At 39.6% G+C, this 14,109-nt stretch overlaps 1 protein-coding gene across 5 annotated transcripts in view; it reads left to right on the forward strand.

Annotated features, from left to right (window-relative positions):
- Window positions 1–14,109, forward strand: part of MYO1C (myosin IC) — a 567,598-nt gene that overhangs the window by 437,427 nt on the left and 116,062 nt on the right. For all 5 annotated transcript variants that reach the window (XM_053706236.1, XM_053706241.1, XM_053706239.1 and 2 more), the window contains one exon: window positions 5,917–6,022. In XM_053706236.1, the coding sequence (XP_053562211.1) occupies window positions 5,917–6,022 (106 nt within the window). The remainder of the gene's footprint in view (window positions 1–5,916; window positions 6,023–14,109) is intronic.

The following is a 14,109-nucleotide window of genomic DNA, read 5'->3' on the forward strand; positions in this document are numbered from 1 at the left end:
CATAGTATTGTTCGTTTGCTTCAACATGCTAATCATTTTATCTTTGATGCTATTTTTGATATCATCAAGATTAATGTTAAATCTATGTCTTTGTCTATTTTAGCTACAAAAGCTTTAAGGCTCAAATCATGGAATGCTGATATGGTATCTAAATCTAGGTTACTATCTCTATCATTCCAGGGTAATAATTTGTTTGTTTCTCAGTTGGATTCTATTTCCACTATTACTGGGGGGAAGGGAGTTTTTTTGCCTCAAGATAAAAAGTCAAAATGCAAATCTAAAGCTTCTAATCGGTTTCGTTCCTTTTGTCAGAATAGAGAACAGGGAAAACTACTCATTCCCCTAAAGACTCTGGTTCCAATTGGAAGCCATCCTTGAGTTGGAATAAATCCAAGTCTTACAAGAAACCAAAGCCAGCCCCCAAGACTGCATGAAGGTTCGGCCCTAGATCCAGTTCTGCTGGTGGGGGACAGATTGAAATTATTTCAAGACGTTTGGGCAGGTTCCATTCAGAATTATTGGATTCAGAATATTGTCTCTCAGGGATATCTAATAGGTTTCAGAATAAGACCTCCTGTGAGAAGATTTTTTCTTTCTTTTTCTCATGTTCCAACAAATCCTGTGAAAGCTCAGGCTTTTCTGAACTGTATTTCAGATCTGGAGCTTTCAGGAGTGATTGTACCAGTTCCAATTCTGGAACAGGGTCTGGGTTTTTATTTAAATCTATTCATTGTCCCGAAGAAGGAAAATTCTTTCAGACCAATTCTGGATCTGAAGTTTTTTATTCATTTTGTAAGAGTCCCAACTTTCAAGATGGTGACTATAAGGACTATTCTGTCTTTTGTTCAGCAAGGTCATTACATGTCCTCAATAGACTTACAGGATGCGTATCTTTATATTCCGATTCATCCTGACCACTATCAATTTCTGAGATTCTCTTTATTATACAAGCATTACCAGTTAGTTGCTCTTCCATTTGGCCTAGCAACAGCTCCAAGAATCTTTTTGAAGGTTCTCGGTGCCCTTATATCTGTAATCATAGAGCAGGGTATTGCGGTGTTTCCTTATTTGGACGATATCTTGGTACTGGCTCAGTCTTTTCATTTAGCAGAATCTCACACAAATCAACTTGTGGTGTTTCTTCAAAGACATGGTTGGAGGATCAATTTACCAAAGAGTTCCTTGATTCCTCAGACAAGGGTAGCCTTTTTAGGTTTCCAGATAGATTCAGTGTCCATGACTCTGTCTTTAACAGACAAGAGACAAATGAAATTGGTTTCTGCCTGTCGAAACCTTCAGTCTCGATCATTCCCTTCAGTGGCTATGTGCATGGAAGTTTTAGGTCTCATGACTGCAGCATCGGACACGATCCCCTTTGCTCGTTTTCATATGAGACCTCTGCAGCTTTGCATGCTGAATCAATGGTGCAGGGATTATACTCGGATATCACTGTTGATATAGTTAAATCCCAACATTCAACTCTCGCTGTCCTGGTGGTTAATCCATCATCGGATTATTCAAAGGGCCTCTTTTGTTCGTCCTGCCTGGACTGTGATTTCAACAGATGCAAGTCTCACAGGTTGGGGAGCTGTCTGGGGGTCTATGACCGCACAATGAGTTTGGAATCCTCAAGAGGCGAGGTTACCAATCAATATTTTAGAACTCGGTGCTATTTTCAGGGCTCTTCAGGCTTGGCCGCTATTAAAGAGAGAATTATTCATTCGTTTTCAGACAGACAATATCACAACTGTGGCATATGTCAATCATCAAGGGGGGGGACTCACAGTCCTTTGGCGATAAAAGAAGTATCTCGGATACTTTCTTGGGCGGAATCCAACTCCTGTCTAATTTCTGCGATACCTATCCCAGGTGTAGACAATTGGGAAGCGGATTATCTCAGTCATAAGTCTTTACATCCAGGGGAGTCGTCTCTCCATCCAGATGTATTTTGTCAGATTGTACAGATGTGGGGTCTCCCAAAAATAGATCTGATGGCTTCCCATATAAAAAATAAGCTTCCCAGGTACCTTTTCCGGTCCAGGGATCCTCAGGCGGAGATAGTGGATGCATTAGCAGTTCCTTGGTTTTACCAACCTGCTTAAATTTTTCCGCCTCTAGTTCTTCTTCCAAGGGTGATCTCCAAGATCATATTGGGACAATCACATGTGTTTCTGATAGCACCAGCATGGCCTCACAGGTTTTGGGATCTTGTCCGGATGTCCAGTTGCCAACCTTGGCCACTTCCTTTAAGGCTGGACCTTCTTTCTCAAAGGCCATTTTTCCATCAGGATCTCAAATCGCTAAATTTGAAGGTATGGAAATTGAACGCTTAGTACTTAGTCATAGAGGTTTCTCTGACTCGGTGATAAATACTATGTTACAGGCTCGTAAGTCCGTTTTCAAGGAAGATTTATTATTGGGTTTGGAAAACCTATATTTCACGGTGTTCTCATAAATTCTCTTGGCATTCTTTTAGGATTCCTAGAATTTTACAGTTTCTTCAGGATGCTTTGGATAAAGGTTTGTCTGCAAGTACATTGAAGGGACAAATCTCTGCTCTTTCTGTTTTGTTCAGACTTTGGTTCGTATCACGCCTGTTGTTAAATCAATCTCTCCTCTTTGGAATCTTAATTTGGTTTTGAAGGCTCCTCCTTTTGAGCCTATGCATTCTTTGGATATTAAACTACTTTCTTGGAAAGTGTTGTTTCTTTTGGCTATCTCTTCAGCTAGAAGAGTTTCTGAATTGTCTGCTCTCTCTTGTGAGTCTCCTTTTCTGAATTTCCATCAGGAAAACGCTGTTTTGCGGACTTTGCTTAAATTTCTTCCTAAGGTTGTGAATTCTAACATTAGTAGGGAAATTGTTGTTCCTTCCTTGTCTCCTAATCCCAAGAATACTCTTGAAAGATCTTTGCATTCTTTGGACGTTGTAAGAGCTTTGAAATATGTCGAAGCTACTAAAGATTTCAGGAAGATGTCTAGTCTATTTGTTGTTTTTTTCTGGTGCTAGGAAAGGTCAGAAAGCCTCTGCCATTTCTTTGGCATCTTGGTTAAAGCTTTTGATTCACAAGACTTATTTGGAGGTGGGGCAGTCTCTGCCTCAGAGAATTACAGCTCATTCTACTAGATTAGTCGCCGCTTCTTGGGCTTTTAAGAATGAAGCTTCCGTTGATTAGATTTGCAAAGCAACAACTTGGTCTTCTTTGCATACATTTACTAAATTTTACCATTTTGATGTATTTGCATCTTCTGAAGCAGCCTTTGGTAGAAAAGTTCTTCAGGCAGCTCTCCGTTTGATTCTTCTGCTTATGATTTAATTTTTTTTCCTTGAAATTTATGTGAAATTTATAAGAAAGACTTATGTTTTTTGTGGAATTATTTTTTTCAGCGGAAATAGCTGTTTTTATTTTATCCCTCCCTTTCTAGTGACTCTTCTGTGGTCTCCCACATCTCGGGTATTTCTATCCCATACGTCACTAGCTCATGGACTCTTGCCAATTACATGAAAGAAAACATAATTTATGTAAGAACTTACCTGATAAATTCATTTCTTTCATATTGGCAAGAGTCCATGAGGCCCACCCTTTTTTATGGGGGTTATGATTTTTGTATAAAAAACACAATTTTATCTCCAGTTCCTCTTTTTGTATTCTTTTTACTACTTATTTTATCACCCCACTACTTGGCTATTCGTTAAACTGAATTGTGGGTGTGGTGAGGGGTGTGTTTATAGGCATTTTGAGGTTTGGGAAACTTTGCCGTTCCTGGTAGGATTGTATATCCCATACATCACTAGCTCATGGACTCTTGCCAATATAAAAGAAATGAATTTATCAGGTAAGTTCTTACATAAATAGTTTTCTTGTCCTTTGAACATTTTTTTTTGCAGGGTTTTCCTTTTGAATATAAGCACAATTTGAATATTCAGCTTTTGTCTTGAAGGGTTTGTTATTTTTATCAATTTCTTCTGCTAGAAGGGTTTCTTAACAACAAATCCAGCCTTATACTCTGACATGTGCACCTAAATTCTGGTATTTTTATTAAACTCTTTATTCTTTAAAAATTATTTCTGTGTGTATATATCCGTGTGCTGTATAGCACAACTGTTTTTTGTGGTATTAGAAGGGTTTTTGAATTGTCTGCTCTTTTCTTTGAGCCTCCTTATCTTGTTTTTCATCAGGATAAGGCAGTTTGAGAACAAAGTTTGATTTCTTGCCTAAAGTGTTGTGTCTTCAGACAATTATTAATCATGAGATTGTTGTATCTTCTTTGTGTCCTAATCCAAAGAAGGCTAAAGAGAGGCTTCCTCATAATGTGGATGCTGTAAGAGCTTTGATATTCTATTTGCGGGCTAGTATTTTAGGCAATCCTCTAGTTTGTTCATTTTTCTGGTTCTAGAATAGGTCAGCAGGCAACAGCTGTTTTTTAACTTCCTGGCTGAAGCTTTTGATTCGCAAGGCTTACTTGGAGGCAAGAAAGCCTGCTCCTAAACATATTTGTGTCCATCCTACTAGGTCATTTGGTACTTCCTGGGCTTTTAAGAATGAGGAGTCTGTTGATCAAATTTGCAAGGCAGCTACTTCCTTACATATCTTTAGCAAATTCTACAATTTTGAGGTTTTTGCTTCTTCTGATGCGGCTTTTGGTAGGAACGTCCTTCAAACAGTAGATTCTAGACCTTAGGTATTGAGAGACAAAAAAGGACAGCGTAGAAAAAAAAAATAGAGAAGAGAAAAGGAAAAACAATTATAATTTAAATTTAGAAGATATAGATGTATTTAAAAAATTGTTTTTGCCCTGTCCTCATTACTTGTGGACTCCACAACCTGGGTATTTGCTCTCAGGAGTAATTGCTTGTGGACTCTCATCACCTTTATGAAAGAAAATATAATTAATGCTTACCTATTAAATTAATTTATTTCATAGTGGTAAGAGTCCACGTGACCCGCACATTTTTTGCTATTTTTTATGGCGGCAGTTTAAGTTTGCGCCTCCTTTTTCCCCTGCTCCTTTTTCCTTGATATTGTCCTTTCCTACACTCCTTCTTGCTTGGCTATACGTCAGACTAGTTTACCAATGAGGTGGGAGTTTTTTTAAGTGCTCCATGAGTTTTGGGTATCTTTGTATTTTCCTAGTGGTCAGGAATCGAATTCCCAGGAGTACTGGCTTGTGGACTCTCACCACCATGAAAGAAATTAATTTATCATGTAAGTATCAATTTTATATATTTTTTTTAATCAAATCAAAGGGAAACTTAATAATACTTGAAACATTTATCATTAAAGGGACATTCTAGTCAAAATTTAACTCATGATTCAGATAGGACATGCAATTTTAAACAACTTTCCAATTTACTTTTATCGTCAAATATGCGTTGTTCTCTTGGTATTATTTGCTGAAAACTAACATAATGTGTAGCTTTAAAGGGACATAATTCTTCTAGAATATACAATTTTAAGCACCTTTCCAATTTACTTTTATTATCAGTTTATCTTCTTTCTCTTGGCATCCTTTACTGAAGGGGTATCATTTATTGGGAGCTATCTGAGCACATTGCATAAACCAATGACAAGAGGCTTTTATGTGCAGCCATTAATCAGCAGCTAGTTCCCAATAGTACATTGCTGCTTCTGAGCCTATTTTGGTATACTCTTCAAAAGAAAAAAGGAAATTAGTTAATAGAAGAACATTGGAAAATTGTTTAAAATGACATGATACAGATGAATCATGAAATTTAATATAGACTTTGCTGTCCCTTTAAATGTGCATTGTATGTAGCATTTTAATTGATAACCGGTCCCTGATTTGAAAACAGTTACCTTTAGCATAGGTTTTACTCATTGTCCTTTTACTGTACCTGTCTTGTCCTGTTAGGATACGATTATTTGCTTATCAAACCTCTGTTTTTTCCCTCCACAGGCAGCAACTCAGTTTAAAAATAGTTTAGCCAAACTGATGGAAATTCTTATGTCCAAAGAGCCCTCTTATGTTCGCTGCATTAAACCAAATGATGCCAAGCAGGCAGGTAGGCGTCTGTTTTATTAATAGTTCTTTCCTCTGTTTAATTATGTACCAAGCAAGAATGTCATTATAATTTGAGCATATTGGGGTGGGGTGGGGGGCGATTTCTGCACAAAAATTAATATACAATATAAACAATGAACCCATATTTCTTTCATAAAGCTGGTGAGAGTCCATGATCCATTACTCCTGGGAATTATATATCCCAAAACTCCAAGAGCAAAAACCTCTCCCACCTTACTGGAATCTAGTCTTGTCTTTGCCTTCACCAGTATAAAGATGAAGAAGGAAGGTGCTCCAGATGTTTGTGAGAAGTGCTCTCAGAGTGATTGATAACCAGTTCCCCTCAGAGAGCTACAGTCTGGACATAGGGATGTTGTTGGAGTATGGGTAGTGGCACAAGAACACCCTTTGGGAGTTAGTCGCAGGTCTACCAAAGGTGTTGCAGGGACCGGTCCCTAGCCTTCTCCTGATGGTTCAATGTTATACTCTTTATATTTATCCTCTGCTGTCTCGTGTACAGCACTGGATTGGCTATGTAATGGAAGCAGTTTTGTCTGCTTATAGTAAGTCCAGTAGTGTAGGTGCCTATCAGTTAAAGGGACAGTCAACTCCAAAATGTTTATTGTTTGAAAAGGTAGATAATCCCTTTATTACACATTCCCCAGTTTTGCACAGCCAACACTCTTATATTAATATACTTTTTACCTCTGCGATCACCTTGTTTCTAAGCCTCTTCTGACAGCCCCCTGATCACATGACTTTTTATTTATTATCTATTGCCTTGCATTTTAGTCAGTTCACAGGCTTGAGAACAATGTTATCTATATGGCCCACATGAACTAGCAGTCTCCTGTTGTGAAAAGCAAATAAAAAAACATGTGATAAGAGGCTGTCTGTAGTGGCTTAGAAACAGGCAGAAATTTAGAGGTTTTAAAGTATATTAAAGGAACAGTCAATACCAGAATTTTTGTTGTTTATAAAGATAGATAATCCCTTTATTACCCATTCCACAATTTTGCATAAACAACACAGTTATAATAATACACTTTTTACCTCTGTGATTACCTTGTATCTAAACCTTTGCAAACTGCCCCCTTATTTCAGTTCTTTTGACAGACTTGCATTTTAGCCAATCAGTGCTGACTCCTTGTTAACGCCAGGTTCGTGAGCACAATGTTATCTATATGACACACATGAACTAACGCCCTCCTTTGGCGGAAAAACTGTCAAAATGCATTCAGATAAGAGGCAGCCTTCAAGGTCTAAGAAAGCATATGAGCCTACCTAGGTTTAGCTTTCAACTAAGAATACCAAGTGAACAAAGCAAAATTGATAATAAAAGTAAATTGGAAAGTTTAAAATTGCATGCCCTATTTGAATCATGAGATTATTTTGTACTTGACTGTCCCTTTAATATAACAATGTTGGTTGTTCAAAGCTGGGGAATAGGTAGTAAAGGTGTTATCTATATTTTTAAACAATAACAATTTTGGTGTTGACCCTTTAAGTGGGGGGTTGTGGTGTTGGCACCTGCTTAGCATATAGGCTATTAGTAGGTACTCATGAGTATATCATAGCCTGGGGACTATTATGCGAGGCATGGGTTTTATAAGTACCTGTCAGGGTGCCAGGAATCAGACTGAGACGAGAAGTGCAAAAATAATCACACCTTTATTAATAGCAAAAAATAATAAAAAGTCCACAAGTCAAATAACAAGCCAGGAGTCAAAACCAGAGCTGGTAGTCAGTCAAGCCGAGTCAGGAGCCAAAGCGAATAGTCAGACGAGCCGGAATCAGGAACAAGGAAAACGGCAGAGTCAGGAACAAGCCAGGGATCAGGAACCAGGAAGGACGTCAGGCAGTCAGGTAATACACAGGAACTCTCACAAACAGGTCTGAGACAACGCAAAGGCAAAGCATATTGAACAGAGGCCCTTTAAATAATAAGTGATGACATCACAATTCTGAGACTGCATCCTGTCTCACATGGATGATGCACACCAGTCTGGCCATAAAAGGAAGTGCAGGAAGTGAGCAGCATCCCCCACAATGCACCATAGTCAGGAAGAGAGGTGAGTAAAATGACTGCCAGCAGCACATGGCAAACACAACAGGGAAAAAACCCAGACAGTACCCTATTTCTTTCCAAAGGCAGGGAGAGTCCACAACTTCATTTATTACTGTTGGGAATATCAACACCTGGCCACCAGGAGGCAAAGACACCCCAGCCAAAGGCTATAAATATCCCTCCCACTTCCCCTATCCCCCCAGTCATTCTTTGCCTTTTGTCACTAAAGGAGGTGGCAGAGAAAGTGCAAGAAGAAATTGATTGTCATTTAATGGATATTTTCCTTTCAAGAGAGGACTGGGGTTAAGTAGCTATGTAAATCTCTAAGTGAGAGTAGTGCTGAGTGTTAGCATCTTGATGTGGCAGGAATTGTGCTATGTGTAATATCTAGCTATTTAATCTAACAACCCCTTGGGGGAACCAGTGTTATTTTTTTACACTGTTTCCCTTTTTTTCCACTCAGGTCACTGTCAGACACATTGAGGAGAGACTGTCACACCTTGAGAGGCTGTGTCTGCTCCACAGCGCTGATCCTGGAGGGTAAGTCCTTTTGTATTTTTCATCTGGGATTGCTGTAAGGACCTATAAATCACAGTGTGACACTATTTGATCTGGGTACAATCTCCTCCGTAGTTGAGGTGGATTTTAGAGCAGTTGGGGAAGACGTGTGCTGCTTAGCTCCTTTGCCAACGGAGCACTTTGTGTATGGGGTCTGGCTCATGAGGGGATTTTTATTATTATGGCAGATGGAAGCGTGGGATTTATTTTTTTTTTTCAGCGCTATGCAGCTGATATTAGCATTGCTCGCTTTTGACTCGAGTGGGGGCGGTCTCCGACCTGCGCACCATGTGACCGGGCGCAGTTTCCTCCTAATACTGTTCCTGTACGCTATGGAAGGGAATTTGTAGCTGCAGGGCGATAACGATTTCAGTCCTGTCCGGTTTGTTTTTTTGGGAGGTGGTTATTGCGAAGGATTAGGAAAAGATCGGAACTCCTTTCTTTCATTTGGAACTGTGAAGCTCCATTCCTTAGGTGGATGGTGCCATTTCCACTCTCGCCAAGCATACTACTATCCCTCTAGAGGATAGCTCCTCTTTTAGGGATCTTATGGACAAGAAATTGGAAAGTTACTTAAGAAGGATGTTTCAAAACATGGGTCTCCTGTTTCAACCGGCTGCTGCAGGAGCCACGGTAGCAGGTGCGGCCACTTATTGGTATGACTCTTTGTCAGAATTAATTGAAGTTGAACGGCTTTGTCATTGTCGGCGAAATGCGCATCAGGCGTTTCCCTGAGCTGGCAACCACTTTGTAAGTTACTTAGCATTTATTAGCTTTTTCACTACCTTTGGACCAGCACTTTTATTAGCGATCATTTGTTGAGAGAATCAGTCTCACTTCTAGTTAAATTGTTTGGCGCTTCTCCATGGTAGTAGGATATTCTGGCTACTTTACTGACTTGATGATAATCAGTTATACTGACTACACTTATTTGAGTCTATTATAACTATTTCGCTACCCTTGGAACTGCACTTTTATTAGCTTTAATTGTTGCAAGATCTAACTGAGAAGTTACCTCGCTTTTTAGTTAATTTGTCACGGTTCCGTTCCTTTCCATGGTAGCGTGTTAATTTGTTACATCTACTCGAGTATGCAATATTTCTTTGACTACCTTGGACCTGCACCTTTATTAGTGGTATCAGTTGCGGGGTTTACCTCGCCTTGTAGTTAATTTGTTATGGTGCTTCTCCCTGGTAATTCATTTACTTTTCAGCTCGTAGCATTCACTAGCTCCTTATCAGATACTGTAGTTATTTGCTAATCCTTTTAATTTTCCTACCACGGTGTGGTTGCCAGCTCATTATTTCCATATATTAATCTAGGTTTTAATGCACTTACATACTACATATATTTTTTATTTTACTATATCCTTAATAAAAGTTATATTTTATATCCCTGTTGGGTCTCCTCTGTCTTTACATGCATGGGCATGTTGATAATAGATTCTATTTCTCTTTGGGTGCTCGCATTCCTTGTCCATCTTTCTTTATCCTTTTTTATACATTTTGCATAACGGACAGTGAGCACCCCAATAACAATAAACAATTACTCCTCTAGAATTTCTAGACCTCGTGATGGGATAAACTATTTGTGGGGCTTTAATTGATAATTACCCTAAAACCTTTATAATACATTACTTGAAAGCCTAACCAGACTTGGAACAAATCCAAGCAGACCAAGAAGCCCTCAAACAACAAATCTGCATGAAGGGGCAGCCCCCGATCCGGGATCGCATCAAGTAGGGGGCAGACTGTCCTTTTTCTCAGAGGCTTGGGTTCAGGATGTTCAGGATCCTTGGGTGTTAGATGTCGTATCTCAGGGATACAGAATAGGTTTCAAATCTTGTCCTCCAAGGAGCAGATTACTCCTTTCAAGACTGTCTTCGAGGCAGGTTTCTTAGATTGTGTTCGGGACCTTTCTTCCCTGGGAGTAATCATCACGGTGCCGGTCTCAGAAAGGGGTCTAGATTTTTACTCAAACCTCTTTGTGGTTCCCAAAATGGAGGGGACTTATCGCCCAATCCTGGACTTAAAATGTCTCAACAAGTTTCTCAAGAAATCTATTAGTGGAAAAAAGAATACAAATATATATAATTATAAATTAATACTGATGTTTTTGTATTAATTATTAGTGTTTAAAATATTTATCAACATGCAGGGTATTATTAATTTATAATTATATATAAATGTATAAATATATATATATATATATATATATATATATATATATATATATATATATATATATATATTTTTCCCACTATTAGACTTCTTATGTTTTGCTTTAATTGTTTAATTATTGACTGATATGAATGTATTGTAAAGAATGAGCTAATCTTTTCTATGTTAGGATATTATAAAAATTGGCCTACAGTATCCGTTTAAATAATTTATTCCATTATACCATCCTAGCAAATATAGCAAATATTGTAAAATGCCAACATTGTATTCTATAGAATGTTTATTTACATAGAGAGAATATATCCACTGTCAGTACCTCTTTAATGAAAAACACAGCTGAAATCACCTGAAAACAAAGTAAGGGTTAATAAAGACAAAGACATCCGGTATATAAGGCCAGAAAAATTAACCTTAAGACATTTGTCATTAAGATATTCCCTCAAATATGGATCGATCATCCCCTTATGGATTCCAAAAAATTAGGGAAGAGGCTATTGTCCGTTATTTATGGGTTTCTCCTGTCCATAGAAGAAAGTTCCACAATAGGGGATTTAGTTTCTCATTGGACAAAAATGGTAGATCTTGAGGAACTAGATAAAGTATTGTTGAATACCCTTAAAAAAGCTCAAAGACTCTTTTCTTCATCATACTATAGAGAAAACAGAATTTATGCTTACCTGATAAATTACTTTCTCCAACGGTGTGTCCGGTCCACGGCGTCATCCATTACTTGTGGGAAATGTTCTCCCCCACAGGGAAAGGCAAGGAGAGCACACAGCAAGAGCTGTCCATATAGCTCCCCCTCTGGCTCCGCCCCCCAGTCATTCGACCGACGGTTAGGAGAAAAAGGAGAAACTATAGGGTGCCGTGGTGACTGTAGTGTATAAAGAAATTTTTTTCAACCTGATTAAAAAAAAAAAACCAGGGCGGGCCCTGGACCGGACACACCGTTGGAGAAAGTAATTTATCAGGTAAGCATAAATTCTGTTTTCTCCAACATTGGTGTGTCCGGTCCACGGCGTCATCCATTACTTGTGGGAACCAATACCAAAGCTTTAGGACACGGATGAAGGGAGGGAGCAAATCAGGTTACCTAAACAGAAGGCACCACGGCTTGCAAAACCTTTCTCCCAAAAACAGCCTCCGAAGAAGCAAAAATATCAAATTTGTAGAATTTGGCAAAAGTGTGCAGAGAAGACCAAGTCGCTGCCTTACATATCTGGTCAACAGAAGCCTCGTTCTTATAGGCCCATGTGGAAGCCACAGCCCTAGTAGAGTGAGCTGTGATACGGTCAGGAGGCTGCCGTCCGGCAGTCTCATAAGCCAAGTGGATAATGCTTTTCAGCCAGAAAGAGAGAGAGGTAGCAGTAGCTTTTTGACCTCTCCTCTTACCAGAGTAAACGACAAACAAGGATGAGGTTTGTCTAAAATCTTTTTTTTCTTCTAAATAGAACTTTAAAGCACGAACAACATCTAAATTGTGTAATAAACGTTCCTTCTTTGAAACTGGATTCGGACACAAAGAAGGAACAACTATTTCCTGGTTGATGTTCTTGTTGGAAACAACTTTTGGAAGAAAACCAGGCTTAGTACGCAAAACAACCTTATCTGAATGGAACACCAGATAGGGTGGATCACACTGCAAAGCAGATAATTCAGAAACTCTTCTAGCAGAAGAAATAGCAACCAAAAACAGAACTTTCCAAGATAGTAACTTAATATCTATGGAATGTAAAGGTTCAAACGGAACCCCTTGAAGAACTGAAAGAACTAAATTTAGACTCCAAGGAGGAGTCATGGGTCTGTAAACAGGCTTGATTCTAACTAAAGCCTGAACAAAAGCTTGTACATCTGGCAAAGCTGCCAGTCGTTTGTGCAACAAGACGGATAATGCAGAAATCTGTCCTTTTAGAGAACTAGCTGACAATCCTTTATCCAAACCTTCTTGGAGAAAGGAGAGAATCTTTGGAATTTTAATCTTACTCCAGGAGAATCCTTTGGATTCACACCAACAGATATATTTTTTCCATATTTTATGGTAAATCTTTCTAGTCACAGGTTTTCTGGCTTGGACCAGAGTATCAATCACAGAATTTGAAAACCCACGCTTGGATAAAATCAAGCGTTCAATTTCCAAGCAGTCAGCTGCAGAGAAACTAGATTGGGATGTTCGAATGGACCTTGTACTAGAAGGTCCTATCTCAAAGGTAGCTTCCATGGTGGAGCCGATGACATATTCACCAGGTCTGCATACTAAGTCCTGCGTGGCCACGCAGGAGCTATCGGAATCACCGAGGCCTTCTCCTGTTTGATCCTGGCTATGAGCCTGGGGAGGAGAGGAAACGGTGGAAACACATATGCTAGGTTGAACGACCAAGGCACCACTAATGCATCCACTAGAGTCGCCTTGGGATCCCTGGATCTGGACCCATAGCAAGGAATCTTGAAGTTCTGACGGGACGCCATTAGATCCATGTCTGGAATGCCCCATAATTGGGTTAACTGAGCAAAGACCTCCGGATGGAGTTCCCACTCCCCCGGATGGAAAGTCTGACGACTCGAATAGTCCGCCTTCCTGGGATGTGAATAGCAGATAGATGGCAGGAGTGATTCTCTGCCCATTGGATTATCTTGGTTACTTCCTTCATCGCTAGGGAACTCTTTGTTCCCCCCTGATGATTGATGTACGCAACAGTCGTTATGTTGTCCGACTGAAATCTTATGAACCTGGCTTCCGCTAGCTGAGGCCAAGCCAGGAGCGCATTGAATATAGCTCTTAGTTCCAAAATGTTTATCGGGAGAAGCGACTCTTCCCGCGACCATAGGCCCTGAGCTTTCAGAGAGTCCCAGACCGCGCCCCACCCCAAGAGGCTGGCGTCTGTCGTGACGATGACCCACTCCGGTCTGCGGAAACTCATTCCCTGAGACAGGTGATCCTGGGTCAACCACCAGAGAAGTGAGTCCCTGGTTACCTGGTCTACTTGAATTTGGGGAGACAAGTCTGTATAGTCCCCATTCCACTGATTGAGCATGCACAGCTGTAATGGTCTTAGATGAATTTGAGCAAAAGGAACCACATCCATTGCTGCGACCATTAGTCCTATTACTTCCATGCATTGAGCTATGGAGGGTTGAGGAATAGAGTGAAGAACTCGACAAGCTTTTAGAAGCTTTGTCTTTCTGACGTCTGTGAGAAAGATCTTCATTTCCACAGAATCTATTATTGTTCCCAGAAAAGGAACCCTTGTGGACGGTGACAGTGAACTTTTTTCTATGTTCACT

Source organism: Bombina bombina, chromosome 3, assembly GCF_027579735.1.
Source record: "Bombina bombina isolate aBomBom1 chromosome 3, aBomBom1.pri, whole genome shotgun sequence".
Taxonomy (NCBI): Eukaryota; Metazoa; Chordata; class Amphibia; order Anura; family Bombinatoridae; genus Bombina; species Bombina bombina.